Raw genomic sequence first — 17,113 nt, forward strand, 5'->3', positions numbered from 1 at the left:
AGTAATAATGACTCAATGAACCCATGACATAATCCTTCCAATTAAGGACACCAACTACAGATAGTAATACAGACTCAAATCACCCCATTCAAGGCAACCATACCTAGTAATAAAGACTCAATTAACCCATGACATAGTCCTTCCAATTAAGGTCACCAACTACAGAGTAATACAGACTCAAATCAGCCCATTCAAGGCAACCATACCTAGTAATAAAGACTCAATGATCCCATGGCATATTCCTTCCATTCAAGTACAGAGTATTAAAGACTCAATGGACCCCTGGCATAGTAATTACATTCCAGGCAACAAACTACCTATTTTGCTACAAAATTTACACAATGTTACAATACAATAGCTAAACCCTCCCCCACTCTTCCTCAATGGCAAGGATTAGCAAAACATACAAAATTGCTAATACGTGATTTTAAACCCCCATCTACATATGTACTATTCATCTTCAGCATTAAGCCCAAATATCCGCTGCCGCCTCTTGTCGGAACCAGTTCTGAAGGACTCGAAAACAGCCCTAAACGACTCGTGCTCTGCTCGTAATCTCTCTTGAAATATGTTCTGCCTCTTTGGTTCACCATTATGTCGAGTTGATGTCAACTTCTCTTCATCAGGTAAGGGGTTTGACTTCTGAAAATGACAACAATAGGCCAGCTTATCATATGGTTCCAAGTATATGGAAAATCTCATTTTAAGTAGTTTACCAACTAAATGTTGTATTACAATAACAAAAACTCCAGAAAGTTGAACAGCATGGTTACAAGCATAATATTTCTATTGCCAAATAAGCATCAAGATTTATTCAAGATGTAGATGATGATGAGCCAAACAAGTTAAACAATAGTTGCATGAGGAATCTCACCAAGTTGTATCCTGCACCAGGACCAATTATTAAAGATACATTGGTTGCTTTTGCTGCCCCTATAGAAAAGCCTCTTTTGGTTACCTGGGACAAGTAACATAAGTTTAGGTGTGTATGTACCGAACACAAGAGAATAAGTAATAAACCCACTTATATTCTTGGAAAACAAAAAAGTATTATTCTAAAAGCATTTGTATATAATCTAGACATAAAAAAGGTGAGGGTGGAGGTAAGGGTTGGGGCGTAGGATGGGAGCTACAAGGGGGTAGAGTGAAGATGAGGTGTGTTGGAGGGTAGGGAGAGGACACAATTAATGTGGAATGGCACTTCGTGGAAAACAAGGGAAGTCATTTTCCTCATTCTAAAGGCACTTGTTTTCCCGGAGAAAAAGTTCTCCAAATTTTTTGACTAACGGAACATGAGAAAATTTCCTCCCAAGCAAACACACACTTAGCGCAAAGAAATTGCACTAGTGCCTCTTTTAGAAGAACAGCAGAACAGATGGCGAAAAAACAATAATCAGATTAGTAGATACATGTAATCTCAACTTCCTCTCCAAAACGTATACAACATAGATTTTGGTAGCCGGAAATAGATAAGGCTAGTACACTGGAAAAAGTTACAATCCCACATCTGAAGAAATCATTGAATAATCAACCTTAATAACGGATAAATAAGCATGCCAATATGATTCACGGCCAACGCCTAATGAGAACTTCCCCTTCAAACAACCTAAGCTTTTAATGAGATGGAACACTTAATTCACTCCCAATGATTCTTCCCTCCCCTAGTGCCAATGTAATTTGATAAAAAGTAAATCTGCCCCATAAAACAACTTTGCCTTGCAATGATATGGAGCCACTTAATACAATTCCTACAAGTCTTCCCTCCCCTTGGAAAATAAATAAGCCTTTGCTGCAAGGTTTTTAAGCCATCCCAAAGTTATCAATATCAGCTGTCTAGGAACTATCCTGCATCCCGAACTCACAATAATATTGTCAAGGGAAGACTGTTAAAATACCACATGTCCAATCCAATGAATAAAAACCGTACATTTCCAAGTTTTTTAAATCAATTTACATTTCTGATATAAGAGAATATAGGCACCGAAACAACCTATAATGTCGAGAAACTCATTCTTTCTTTAAAAATAAAATCCGGACTCCTATTTCCATTCTAAGAGATATAGGACTCCTGGTTTACATTCTTTAAAAAAATCACTTTTTCAAAGAAAAACATAGAGGGTGGAAGGGCAGAGTCTTCCCAACAATTCATCTACCAGAGGTTTGCTAATGTGAAGTGTCAGGAGATGACAGGACGAGAAAAAGTAAAGATATGACGAATGAAAAATGGTCAGCCTTTGTTGGTGAGCACATCAGAAAAAGCAGAAAGGGGAAAGCAAGCAGAGAACAGAGAGCGGACATAAGTTTCACCAATCATCCCTCAGTAAGAAAAAAACATCAATATAGAACTAGGAATAGCTATCGTCCGTAACATGTAAAGGTTACCTGGTCACCCCAATGTACGAACTTTCCTTCCTTGCTGTAAGATTGTATCAACCCAGAGAGAGCATTTATGTTTTTAGTGGCATCTTTATTTCTTCGAGTATCATCTTCATCCAAATCAGATGACCATTTACTCTTTGCCAATTCTTTTACTTCAGTTATTCGGTGATCCTCTTCATGGTCTGAATCCTGATCATCCTTTACATCGCCTGATATCAAATTACATAATAAGTATGATCAGATGCTTTTTGCAGCCAAGACAATGAAGAAAGGACAAATTTGTTCGTATCTACTTCAGAATGGTATGCATAAAGTTGAAAAGATCAAATGATTATGTTAGACAGAATCCAACTGATGTTGAGAAGTAATCAGCATTGAAAAAGAGAATAGGTTCCACCCAGTGGTCAAAGCTAAGAGTTGGCGGTTGAACTTCGAAATCAGCCAAGTTCAACCACCACAAAAGCCAGGTCCTTTATGTTATTACACGATAAAATCAGCTCAGCCTTGTTTTAAGCCTCAAAACAAACATATGACCTACTGTGACTACAACGAATGTAAATTTTAAAGAAAGGGACCGATATGGTGATATCTGTTGCAAAGGTAAGAAACTATGCCATCTACACCAGAATCATCACAAATTGATTAGGGAGGATCACCAGAACTGATTCCAGCTTTGCTAATCACAACAATGTTTACTAACTAGAACTTAGGACATACAACAAGAGAGACAATACAGCAGCAGCATAAGAAATACAAATGACCCCGTGGACAGATCCATGACATACCATAAGCTGGAATATCCTCTTGGAGAGGTACTGTAAACTTCTCAATATTCTCTTCATCTAAAGTGGAAGGCACTCCCAATGAGTCATCATCTTCCATATCCATGTCCACCTGCAGATCCAAAATAAGACTCATGATTTAGAAGTTTCTACCTCTGAGTAACACAAGCTGTACATGTTTTGGTACTACAACCTGAAAAAGATGTGAATGATGACAATACAAGTTGGTGGACATCACATAATATTCCTAGTATATTATTAATATTGTAACTTATTTATTGTTCATTTGTTAATTTTCAGAAGTAAGGTGTTCGGAACATTATCAGCCAACATCTCTTTTCTTTCCTTCCTTGCATTTGGAACATTGCTGACTGTTCATTGTGCATTGTAAGTAGGAACTAAAACCATCCAAGACACTTTGTCATTTCATATATTAATTTTTTGTTTTGTAAATGAAAGCCACTTTATAAAATGAATAAGCTATGAGACAACAGAGGAAAATATTTTCAAAAGCTATATGATACAAATTTACAAGACAGGGAATTTTCATTTTATTTTTTTTACAACTTTACAAGCTATGAGAATCCTTTAAGCCAAAATATACAAAAGAAAATATATGACTTTCCAAGTAGCATTTCCGACACAATTATAGGCTAGTCTGTTCCTTTTATCTTTTTATATCTAAAAGCCCAGAATGTTTCTCTCCTTCCAGATACTCCAGAACACATCTAAAAGTGGGCCATGGGGGCATCCCATGCCCATTGTTGTCAAAGGTGCGCTTAAGCCCTGGAGCGGGGGTCAAAATGGTCAAGCGCTTCGCCTCACTTGATGTGCGCTTTAGTGTCGTCATCAAGGCGCTAAGGCATACATTTCCTTGCCAATGAGCCTATTGTGAAGAGGTGGCACTAAACAATTGATATTTCACTTTATCATTAAAAAAATTCAATTTCGTTGTTCATATATTTGTCATTCACGCTTACAATTAGGAGTCTTGAACTAAACATATATATTTGTATTTTTTTCTCCCTTTTGAGCCTTTTTTCATTAAAGCTCACGCTTTATTTGCACATAAAGCCCCAACAGACCTCGGATCTTTTTTGCGCTTTTTGCTTTTGATAACACTGCCCATGCCATTAATCTACCTCTTCTAATTGAGTGGACGTCTTGCACAGGGATCTCTCTTCATTTCATACCTGCTATCCGCAACTTTAGGTGGGCCGACATATTTAGGGGACGTTTGGTATGAGGATAAGGAATAATAATCTCAAGATAAAAAGCAAGCTCAATTTATCATGCGTAAGGTTAGGGGTATAAGTCCCGGGATTATTTATCCCACCATTTGCATTACAATGACGGGACAAGTTATCTCATATATATGGTGGCATAACTGATCCATGGGATAACTTTGTCTATCTCATCCCCCATACCAAACAACTCCTTACATTCTGAACAAATGCAAGTGTCTATGTGCTCACATGGTCATGAGTATGCTGAACCTAGGGTAAGGTTTTAAGAAAATATGCATAACAAAATTTACCTCTTGGATTCCACCTTCCTCCAGAGCATCTCCATGAAGTAATGACTGTCACATTGTTGAAATAAAATGAAACCGTAAGGACAGATGACATATTAGCATCCAACTCATACAAGCTGATAAAATTAACTTCTCACATAAGGTCTAACAGGCTACACTACCAACTACTTTACTGGAATAAGTTAAATTGCTCGAGTATACTTGAGAGTCCAGGAGTGTAGAACCTGACTGACTATACAACAAGATAGTTTTAAGGAGAAAGTACCTTAACATCAAGTTTCAAGTACATGGATGGAGCTTCCTCCCATTGGCCAGCCATCTTTTGTACATCATCCCGCATGAAACCATGCACATTCCTTGCTGCACATCCCTGAAATCCACAAGGACATGAGTTTAAAAAGTATCTTCAGTGGATCAGATAATGTACAGACATATATACATACAATGCTTGATGTTAGATCGTGGCTAACAAAGAAATACATGAGCTAACTTACCGCTGGATCCTTATAAGCTGCTTCTAGCAAGTACACTTCATAGCCAGATCTCTGAAATAATAAGCAACGGAAATAAGCAAAGAAAACAACCATGGCAAACAGAGAGGCAGCAATCAGCTTTTCTTAAATAGCTGTGATGGTAACAATTGAAGAAGATAATCCGTCATCCAAAAAAAAACAATCAGCAGTTCGAGAAGCCATAATATTGCAAAAGTAACAGAAGCAGCATGCGTCACTGAAGGAAATGCAGCAAGCAATTAAATTCAGAAAGCAAGGAGCACCATTCCCATCCAAAAAGCAAGAACTCTGACAAAGTGTAATTATTTATTTTTCCTTTTGATAACAGTGGTGTCCAGTCCAACTTGCATGCACCTCGACAATTCCACCGAGTACTGCTACCTCCCACCAGCCCAGGTATCTACCTCGACCCACTTCATAACTTCGAGCCACCTTGGCTAAGAATTATCAAACTAATTCTATGTAATAACCAGCCAAAACAGAAACTGACTATACTATAACAACAAATTACCAGAGGACAAACTTAGTGGTTCGAGTCTCCTTGGCTACAAAATCTAAAACATAAACCCACTTCAATTGTATGGTTGAATTAGTTGCTTGGAATCTTCACATATTCAACCACTTTCACCAAATCAAGTCCTTTTAACACCTCACCCCAAACAACCAAACCTAAATCCAAAAGAAGGAAAATTTGGTATGGTAAAATAGACAAACTTCCACTTATATGATCTGTCAATCAGAGAACCTTCTACAAACCTTCATGATCTTAAAAGTTCTTTAATAGAATTTATCTGTGAGATACATACATACATATATGCAGTTGTCACCCACAAATTTGTGCACTCTAAATACACAGTTGTTTAGCTGTATTTAGATAACCAGCATTATACATCGATGGGAAAGCAAGTGCTGAAGCAGGTAGCTCTAGAAAAGTTTTCAAATACTTCAGCTATTTGTCGTCTACAGATCCATAGTTTCTATTAAGAAGTTGTAGATTGGAAGAAATGTTAAATCCAACATTTATCCAAGTTTTCTGTTGCTCTAGCTGGGGGTTTCAGCCCCATCCTAAATGACAATTGAGCTTGCTTACTGAAAATTTATAATTCTGCATTGTTCTTTGGTTAAATTAGTTTGAAGCTTCAAGCTTGATGATCCTGCACTTTGAGCTATATGCCAGTTTTATCCTAGCAATTAGTAATAAAAAGCTATGTTTTAGAAGCTGTCCAAGTCGATGCATTAAGCTTTATGCTTGTCGAATAGCAATTATCTCCAGATTAAAAACATCAGCTAGTGAAGATTTCAATATCCTACCACAAACCAAACTACTCCATATACTGTTTTTGGTAACATCATAACTAATCTTGAACAAACTTTGAACTAGTATTCTCATAATTTCCAAAATCCAGGAGCCTATTCAATCAGATGGAGATGTGATAAAGATATCCTTGGCAATACCTATCACATTGTTGTGTTATACTAGACTTGAAGCTTACTGTGAGCAAAACAAGACACGGCAATAATGTCTTTGGGGAATTGCAAACAAAATCACCACCAAAATATTTATGACAATGTTCAGCCAAACATAACCAAAAATGAAAGACAGGTTGATTGCTTTTTTCTTCTTTAGTAAATCTACTCTAAAACAATGCATGAGACTACATCAAATCATTACCAGCAGTCAAGAAAGAGTTAAAACTCATAAACAATTCATCCACAAGTCATCAAGAAATGGTACTTTTAAGTGGACCAACAAAAAATAGAAACTGAGGTAAATTACACCATGAATTAAATATATTGCATACAATACGACTATAACAATATATTAGGACTTGATGGAGTGAGTTTTCGAACTTGCAGTATCCACCCAGTCACATTGGACAACCAACGGAAAAGCTGTTGTGGCCACAAGTTCTCTTGATCAACTAAGGTTATAATACTTAAAACTTCAAAGAACTGACAACCTATAAAGCAGTAACAAACTATATATACACAAACACAAAAAGTTTAAGACTTTTAGACATTCAAAGTATCCTAGAAAATAATTGAACTAGAGTATAGCACTTGAACTGGTTGCATAATAGAGAGAACTGAGAGTATACCTTCGCAAATGCCCAAAACTGAGCAAAATCAGCTACCCGCAGATTGCGGTCATCCACTAAAATGAGGCACAAATACCAGCAACAAATGGGTCAATTGCCGAACAAAACTGCATCTGTAGTTAGTAAACTGAAGGCAGTGCAAGGCACTGCATCACCACTTAATCTATAATTAAACTATGGTTGAACTTTTTAACTAGACAATCTAGAATGACTTGAAGAACCAATGTGCTAGCTATTATCAAGAAACCTATGGGATGCTACCTACCTTCAAGTTTCCTAAATCCAACAAAATGGACGTTTTCTATAGAAATATGCTCCAATAGAGAGCAACAGATGACACAACAAAACAACTGACAGCAGCATGTAATCATTTCACTAGCAAATTTCGGAGAATCTCACAGACACAATAAACAAAAGAATAGACATCCAGCTGAAAGAGGAAACAGTGATGCAAACCATTTCACATGTCAGTCTTAGATTATGGACAAAAAGAAAAAATGTGGAATTACAGAGTAAGAGCTATCTTGCCCCAAAAATACCATACCAATTACGAAGGAGAAAGCCCCCTCATCCAGGGTCTTTTTGAAAGCCTTCAACATGCTTGAACGATAAGCCTGAAGAGGAGAGAAAATAACAATAGAGATAATAATATATACGAGGCAATAAATTGCAGAAAATTGGGGAAAACAAACTAGTAAAATCCGAACCCATGAAAATCAACTGGAAATACCATAAGATGACCTCTATATCATATTTGATTCCAGAAATTGCATACAGCATAGAAGAGACAAGCTTCTTGAAAGATGCAATTAATATATACTAATTACATCAACATTAAACCCACAGAAGAAATGCACATATGGGCACGCAAACTGTTTATAATGCTATGTTTCTGCTACCAAAAGATATAATAAACCACTAGAAATATCCTTCTCAAAAAGAATTGAACCACTTTACATAGAGTGTTACCTCGTAGTTTCGAGAAATAGCTTCCTTAGCATGCAAATATGAAAATGTTTTTTAGTTGATAGGGTGAACTCGGCCCCCTCAAACCCCCATCCCAGCAGCAAAACTGGGGCTTTTCTCAATTTGTTGGTGACTCGAACACTCACCCTCATGGTTAGAGGAGGAAAAACCTTTTCTACTACACTACCCCCCCCCCCTTTCCTTCTCCTTTTTCACAGTGAAAAAAAGGAGAAAATGAGAAACCATAGTTGCTTGTTTGCTTTATGTCCATAACACTCTAATCCAATCCTTATGCACCCCACCCCACCCCCAAACAAAGGAAAGAGGAAACTTAACTAGGACTAATTACAATTTCCCTAGCATTGCATTACTAAGAACTTGAAGAATCTAACAGTAGCAAACAAAGAAATTGCAACCTTAATAAACTATAAAAAAATTATACAACAAGAACTCAATACTGCATAATTCTACGTTGTAAATTTACAATACTCAAGTCATCTTAGCCTTACAAATACTAGGCAAAGAGGAACTTGTGCAACCAATAAAAAATCATTCCTTTAGTAAAATATTGAACTTCTGTACAAATAGCTACCACTATGAGGGTGTTTTGCTAAGCATATAAGTTGACCAAACTATCTTATAGGTACTTTTTGGCTAATCTATTCCATTTGGTAAACACAAAAAGTGATTATAAGCCAAAATCAGTTAAAAGCCATAAGTTGGTCACCAAAATCAGTTAAAAGCCATAAGTTTGACCAAACCTTTTACGATTGTATCCCCGGTATCTTTTGTTATCTCTGATATACACTTCCTAAAACATGGATTTTACTACACTGCAGACAAATAGATTAAAGCTACCTAATAGAAAGGCAGATAAATATCTTAAATCTAAAGGCTCCAAATTTAAATCTGTGGAAGTCCGGTTATCTCTTAAGTTCAGGCAGAGATGGCTTTACCTCCTCCATCTCAGGTTCATAGCAGTATTCCATAACCTTCTTTGTCACCATCTTTTTGCCCCTGATAGAACCAGAAGATTTCAAAACCTCACTCTCCTCAACCTGCATGTCTGAAAGAACTTGTTTATATTTTTGGGAGAGGACTTGAAATAGCTAGTAACTGGAATTAATAGGAGGGTTGAACATATGAAAGGAAGAAAAGCGAGAGATTCAAAAGAACTTCAAGTAAGATAGCAAGATAAGACCTTGTCAACTTCAGTCATGAAGTACTCATCCATTGAGTGAATACGAGGGGCAGTGCCACCGTTTTCAACCTCAAGGTCACGTAACATCTTTGCCAAATAGCTCTTTCCACTCCCTGAAAAGGATAATAAAAAGCTGAAAATAAAAGAAGAAAACTTACAGAGATCCAAATTCTTTGGGCACAGCTTTCCTTTTTAAAACATTATTCGTATAAGAATGCAGGAAATGAAGTCACAAAAGGACATATAACATGACTGCCTGCCGTTAAATAATTATCTTTAGGAGGAAAGCAAACTTGTCATACTTTTCCACCCCCTACACTACTTTCAGTCAGTAATTGATGGAATCATAAAGTAGGCCAGCAAATGCAACGCAAGGAGGACAAAAGTGAAAGAATTTTCTCAATGGCTCCCAATATCCAGAAAAAGGGATGCTTTGATCCAGGACCACACTTCATTTTATGCCAGAGAAAGAATGCGTACTACCACAAAAGGAGGGGGCAAACAGAGGGAGAAAGAGAAAGCCACGAAGAGAGAAAGAGAGCTAGAGAGAGAGAGAGAGTGTGTGAGTGTGCGCGATGTAAAAACAAGTTCATTAATAATTAGCTAGTACTTGTGCAGAAAGGTACTCTTTAATTTCAATAGGCCTGGAAAAATCCAAAATACCTGAAAGTAGAATTCTAGGTCATAATCCAGTGACATTGTCTTCCCCTTTGGCTATAAATTCTATTTTATTATCTAAACTTCATCTTGATATAATATTTGCAAATCAATATTTGTTTCACAATGCAGCATTATTTTAGTAGGAAGAAAACTAGTTTCAAGTGAAATAATGGTTTCACGCCCAAAACTTCAAACCTTCTTTTCCAAATGAAATTTTATTCCAAATACTTCAAATTCTCCTCTATTTTTTTCAACTTCATCCAAATGTTCTTCAAATGCCAACTAAACATACCCACATCATACCAAATCAAACCAACCTATCTATCTGAAGAATAACAATATATGTGGAGGTGCGCAAGCAAGAAGTTAACAAACAAAGTGTCCCAATTTGTTTTCTAAATGATATGCAGTAAACCATCCATCTAATCTTTTTACATGGACCACTAAATCCCTAAGTCATAAATGTCTCCATCTCAAAAATGATGAACTGATACGAATGCTACTAATTCATAGAACTCTCCAATCGTTATGCCATACCTTTCAACTATTATTTTAAATACCTTATCAGAAAACTATTACCTTAAATATGTCTCCAGCAGACTTAACACAATAAACAATTCACCTTTCTTTTCTTAATAACAAGAAGGGCTCACTTTTTCTTTCCTTTTTTTCCCTGGGGGGTTAGGGGGGGACTGAAGGAGTCTATTTAAGTGGGGAAGGTGTTTAGTCTCCTTATCAAGTAATATAAGGGTAAATAATTTTCATTCAAAGTAGATATCAACTAAAAGCAAACGGACAACTACATAACTAAATGATATAGCTCTTGGAAAGAAAGAAGCACCTGGAAGTCCCCGAAGAATAACAACAAGATGATCAGGCCGGGTAGCTCGGTATGGATGCTTTAGAATGTGTATAGCATCAATGACTTTTGACTTATCTGAAGGTACCTCTAGCAGAGGATGTTCACTTCCTCTGGAGCGTATAGATGATGAAGTATAACGATGCATATGGACTTGCTGGTGAAACCACAAAAATCAGTTATATTAGGCATGTTTTACCATATCTTCAACATAAAAAGGATATCAAATTTGTCAAGACAGGAAGATAGCTAAAGACACACATATGTACATCTTTAAGGCGAAAACAGACAGATATCTATTTTTTTTAAAAGGATACCAATGCTTGATATACCCCCAATATCACACAATATTAGCTTAAAGAAGTGTTGGGAGTTATTCATTAGGAATGGAATAGGATGTAAGATTCATAGTCGTCAATTGGGAGCATATCCAAATAAACATCATGTGAAGTGTAAACCTCATTGTGAGCCATCTTGCAAGAATTAGAACATAACTAAAAAATACATTGAAATCCCATATCAACAAGATAATGCAGAAAAGGTCAAATTACTATAGTATGACACCACAACAATTATCCCCATAAATTGGGACGGAGGGAGTAATAAATACTCGCAGCATAGGTATAAATGGTAAATTCCTTATCAAAGGAAATGGCAAACTAGCAAAACAGCATTCGGTGAAAATCATAAAAAAAGAATGCCAGTTCTTCATAAAAAAATTCTTAAGAAGTACTTACAAGTAACTACTGAAAAAAATATATTGGAATTTTTTATGGTGGTTTAAACTTGTAGTTCACAAATTCTATATAAAATATAAAGGAGAACCATAGACAAGGTTATAACCTCCATTTGCCTTTACCCCCCCCCCCCTTTTTGGGGGATGGGGCTTTTTTCTCATTTAAACTTGTAGTATCACAAATTCTATATTCTATATATAATATAAAGGAGAAACATAGACAAGGCTATGACCTCCATTTGCATTTATCCCCACCCCCTTTTGGGGGATGGGGCTTTTTTCTCATTTAAATTATAATTATTTTATTGTAAAGTGAATTACTTAATTTATTGCAAAAAACAAATATTTTATTAATGGAGAAACATTTACAACAAAGACTCTTCTTCACATACCATTTTACAAGGAGTAACTATCCATAACTCACATCTCTCTAATTTTTAATCTTAATAAATTTATTTTTCTTTTAAGTATTTTTATCTTTATTATTTAATTTATTTACAAGGAGTAATTATTCATGGCTTGAACCTCTTTAAATTTTTACTTTTAATGATATTCATAACTCCCATAATATTCATGTCCATAACCTCCAAACTTTAGTTTGTAAGTTTATGATATCTTATGGTATTCCTCTATTTTGCTTATATAAATTCATACTTAGTTTCATGAAGATTCACATTCAAGGTTATTCTTTCTCTTTTTCATCATATTGGTTTCATACTGGTTTGTGAATGTGTTCCTCTATTTTACCTATACAAATTCATGTCTAGTTTCATGAAAATTCACATTCAAGATTTATTTTTTTTCTTCTTCATCATATTGGTTTGTGAATGTGTTCCTCTATTTTACCTATATAATTCATATTCAGTCTCATAAAGATTCACATTCAAGATTATCCTCTCTCTTCTTCATCATATTAGTTTGTGAATTAACTAACATATAACAAAAAAGAAGTATATGAAGGTAAAAAATATTTCATTTTCATGTACTTGGATATGCTTTCTTAATATTTTAATGTTGAATGTCTTGTCATCCTCCAAACAAGTGTGATCAAGAACATCGTTGTAAAAATAAACAGTGGGTCATTAGTAAGTGATTGTTCTCTCTAAAGGTCAATTTGTGGTTGATATTAACTTTATAATCATATAATGTACTTTGATTACAATATTTGTTAGATTTAAAGGGATGATGATTGTTTTTTGTTAGTATAATCAAAAATATAATTTGCAAATATATTGTATAGTTTAGATTTCTTTCTTTTTCACCAATATAATTTTTTTGTTGATTGGTATGACATTTTATTTGTTCATAATTATGTCAATTATTTTTATTCAATTGGTAGCACATGATGAGGTGACATAGGGAGCAAAATATGATGACAAATCTACATGAAAAGGAAAATGCTAGAAAAAAATTGAAGCATAATTAAGGATTATTTTGCTAGAATTTCTTTTACTTTGAATTGTATTAGTAACTTAGCTACTTTGGCTAGAGCTTTTTTTTAATTTGGTTTGTATTAATAGCTTAACTACATCTATTGACAATGCTACTCATTTGTCCTCCACTATCCTACTTTTTTGTTATGAAATACAATTAATATAATTACAACCAAAAAAATTATGATGAGGAGTTCCATTTTTATGATGCTCGCAAAAAATGAAAGAATTAAATTAACTGAAATAGCATAGATGAGCCTTTTCTCAAAGTTTGATGGCCCTTTTAAAAAATAATTGAATTAATGACGTGGTTGAATCATAATTGATCACCTATAAAAAGAAAATGATTTTGCAAAATCAAAAATGTTTTTTGTTAACAAATAATGGCATGGATGACGAGAGGGAGTTGCTCGGATGGTAAGCACCCCTCACTTCCAACCCGAATATTGCGAGTTCGAGTCACCAAGGGAGCAAAAGGGGTGGGAGCTCCTAGGGAGGGTTAAAAAAAATGGCAAGGATGAGCCTTTTCTCAAACAAAAATGGCATAGATGAGCCTTTTTTTTTTTTGATGACAAGGGAAACCCGCAGCCTTTTCTCAAACAGAAATGGCATAGATGAGCTTTTTCTCACAGTTCAATGGCATATTTGAGCATTTTCCCTTAATTATATGATGTGATATGTAACAATTTGTTTTCGTCACTATTATTTTTATTTGAAAAGTACTTGTAGTTTTCCTTTTCATTTTTAATTACGTTGTGAATGTAATAGTGTAGGTTATTTTTATATGTCCTACCAACAACTAAGAAATCCGTGTAAATCTTGCATCTTCTTGATGCCTTTAAATGAATCTACTTACTTCGTAAAAAAACACTTGTGGTTTTTGAAATAGTATGTGACATGGCTCCTATGCAGCCACCAATCATTTATTTATTTTATTCATTTTTTGACTCCCCCCCACCCCACCCTCTTATTTTCACCATTCATTTATTTATTTATTAAAACCAATGCATAATTATTATGTGTTTAATGTCTAATAATATAATACATTCAAATTATTCATAACACATATCTCTTATTCTTACTTATAACTTCTACTCTTAATATTATTCCTAACTTTTGTGTTTTCATTACCATAGTTCTTAACCATATTTAATTAATTTAAAAATTATAAAAAAACAAATGTAATAACAAAGACACAATAAAGAAGTTTAAAAGCTTTTAAAGAAATTAGAATTTGTATAGAGAGTCAAGAACTGCTACAAAAGATGAGAGAAAATAAAAATACAAAATAACATTTTCAACGTAATACAATATATTATTATTTCAAAATATGACTTCTTATTCTATTAACTTCACCACTATAAATGTTTTGTTCTACTATATACATATGAATAGTTTGTACTTAAAAGGATGCACATAATTTCTATTTTGTATATTGAAACAAGATGAAAAAACATATCATGGAGCAAATGAAGAGAAATATCAATATTGTCTTATCTGCCACTAACTTGAATATAAATATTACATAATGACGTTATTAAATAAGAAATATATATATATAAATTTATTAATTTTTCTTGTAGCACGCACGAACAATTTCACTACTTAAAAAATTAATCTTGAAAATATTTTATATTCGTAATGTACATGCAATTTGGATGCACCTCGACTAATTCCGTGGGTTACTTGCTGCCTCCCACCAACATGGGTACAGGGTAACTCTATCCATCATGGCTTAGACAAATGAAAAAAATCACCTAGTATTTTTACCTCAACTGAGGATTGACCTCATGGTTCTTGACCCACTTCATTGCCCACTAGGTAGTGTTCCAATATTTATGTGATAATTAGATAATAATTTCAACATTTATTATATCAAATATCATCTCGTGAGCCACTCAATAATAGACTGCAAAGTGAAGAACATAAACAACGCCCAAAAAGAATTGAAGGAGTACCTCGATAGCAGTGCCAGATGACAAATGTAAATTGGGCTGATAACGTGAAATGGGCTTCTCTTCCGGAAGTGGAGGATAGTATGATGACAAAGGAGCTGAAGAACCAACAGAACCTGGAAACAATGAGGCAGAAGCTCCAGGTGGTGAAGATGAGACAAGACGCTCACGCAAAGGGGGTTCCATTGGAAGAGGAGGTGGAGGAGAAGCTGGAAGTGGCGGCTGGCTAGCATATGTCTTACAACCCTGTGCCGAATATAAGCTCCCGCCACTACGGTCCGCTGAATTAACCCTCTGGTCATATGGGGAACCATAGTGATTTGATTTTGACTCCACATGATTCGGCATTACATAAGCCTGCGAATAATGATGGTTGTAACTGTGACCATCCACCGGCAAGTGGCTTGTCTGTTCATTGTACAGTTTATTCATCCCTGAAACTCCATTCCTTGGAAGATAACCATCTCCAAGTTTTGAGCTGTACCTTGATCCTTCATAATTCTGTTGGTTGTGCTCTACACTGTGGTGAGTATCAGCTCGAGGACTACCATATTTGTAACCATTTCTCTCTGGCAAATTCTTGTCATATCCTAATTGTCCAAACTGTACATTCCCTTCCCTCGGTGGATATTGCTGTCTCTCAAAACGTTCTTGGTCATGAAATGTTTGATTTCTATCCATATTACCATAACCTTGATCTACATAACTGCTATTGCTATTTTTGCCACCTAAAAATCCATCAAATTTTCCATATTCTTCACCATCAAAACTTCCACGCGCTTTGTCTAATTCGTGAGCTGCCCCACCAAATTCGCTAATCAGCTGCAATCTCCTCTCATTATCAGTTGAAAACCTAGCTAAACTAGTCAATTTTTCATTCATAAAAGTACCCGATGAATCATCAACTCTCATTCTCTTTACTCCAACATTAAAAGCACCCGGTGAATCATAACTAGGTTTTATATTTCCATACACATCTGAGGGGCGGGGATGATGCTCGTAGCCATCAACAGTGGGACGATGAGGAGGGGGCATAGGGGGGCCACCGCGATGATCGATGAAGGGGTCGTAAGCCGCCTCATGAGGAGGAAGTGGAGGGCGGGGGAGGGGTTGATTGGGATGTGGTGGTGGATATCGGAAACTAGGGTTAGAAGGGAAAGGGGTTGGAAGAGGGCAAAAGGGGAAGTGTGAGATTGAGCAAGATGGACAGATTCTACCTTGAATTGGTGGTGGAGGAAGATGAGGACGCCATGAATGATCCATCTACGATCTTCAACTGGACACAGATGATCAAGAAGAGTTTAGAGAGAGGACAAAGGGGAAAAGAGTAGTGAAGAAGGAATTTTGTGATTAGGTGTATTATACAAGATCTATAGAACTACTCTTTTTAGTTCCTTTTCTTTTTTCTTTATAATAATAAGTTAATAACATCTTGTCATTGACTTGGGTTTTTCATTATTTATTCAAATTATATAAAAATTGATATATTATTATTAAATATTATTGAGTGTTTTTTACGATTTTTACCCCGAATCATTTGGATATATATATATATACACACATACGTATGTCGAGAAAAATATTATATTGTAGAAGGCGCATGAGAGATTAGAGGAAGCCTCTATAAGAGAGCGTCTTCTCGTGTCATAATTTTTTTCAAGGTGCCCGTGTCTTGATGGCCATGAATCTTCACGTCTGTAAAAGTTGATCATCAATGGTTAAACAATGCATTAAACATAGTATATTTTTGAGATTTTTGTAAACATAGTTCACCAATACATGTTTTTGAACGTTAAAATTGTGTTGAAATATGCATTTCACTTGAAAATCGAATCGAAACAAAAGTTAAAGCTATGTGAGTGAAGAAGAAGTCCCTTCACAAATGTTAATCAACTTTTGGACTCGCTTAAATGCTCAATTGGTATTTGCCAAAACCAGCAAGAATATTGATATAACCTCCCTTTGGAATTTTTCGTTTTAGTTTGAGGGATCAGTCA

At 35.4% G+C, this 17,113-nt stretch overlaps 1 protein-coding gene across 1 annotated transcript; it reads right to left on the reverse strand.

The window, feature by feature from the left end:
* Nucleotides 1–8: 8 nt before the first annotated feature.
* LOC102590443 (uncharacterized) lies at nucleotides 9–16,494 on the reverse strand. The gene is made up of 13 exons (XM_006354734.2): nucleotides 15,120–16,494; nucleotides 10,975–11,149; nucleotides 9,474–9,586; nucleotides 9,229–9,330; nucleotides 7,851–7,920; nucleotides 7,307–7,362; nucleotides 5,190–5,240; nucleotides 4,961–5,065; nucleotides 4,699–4,743; nucleotides 3,165–3,273; nucleotides 2,383–2,588; nucleotides 875–958; nucleotides 9–642 (listed from the first exon to the last, which is right to left on the reverse strand). Exons 1-13 carry the CDS (start codon nucleotides 16,377–16,379, stop codon nucleotides 451–453), a joined length of 2,568 nt encoding a protein of 855 aa, XP_006354796.1. The 5' UTR covers nucleotides 16,380–16,494; the 3' UTR covers nucleotides 9–450.
* Between the last annotated feature and the right edge of the window lie 619 nt (nucleotides 16,495–17,113).

Source organism: Solanum tuberosum, unplaced genomic scaffold (genome assembly GCF_000226075.1).
Source record: "Solanum tuberosum cultivar DM 1-3 516 R44 unplaced genomic scaffold, SolTub_3.0 scf00180, whole genome shotgun sequence".
Classification (NCBI taxonomy): domain Eukaryota; kingdom Viridiplantae; phylum Streptophyta; class Magnoliopsida; order Solanales; family Solanaceae; genus Solanum; species Solanum tuberosum.

Coding starts and splice junctions, on each gene's coding strand:
- LOC102590443 (XM_006354734.2), bottom strand. CDS start 16,379: ATGGATCATTCATGGCGTCCTCATCTTCCTCCACCACCAATTCAAGGT. Junction 9,587..10,974: donor TATTCTTCGGGGACTTCCAG/GTGCTTCTTTCT, acceptor TATCCTTTTCAG/GGAGTGGAAAGAGCTATTTG. Junction 959..2,382: donor TCGTACATTGGGGTGACCAG/GTAACCTTTACA, acceptor TACTTGTCCCAG/GTAACCAAAAGAGGCTTTTC.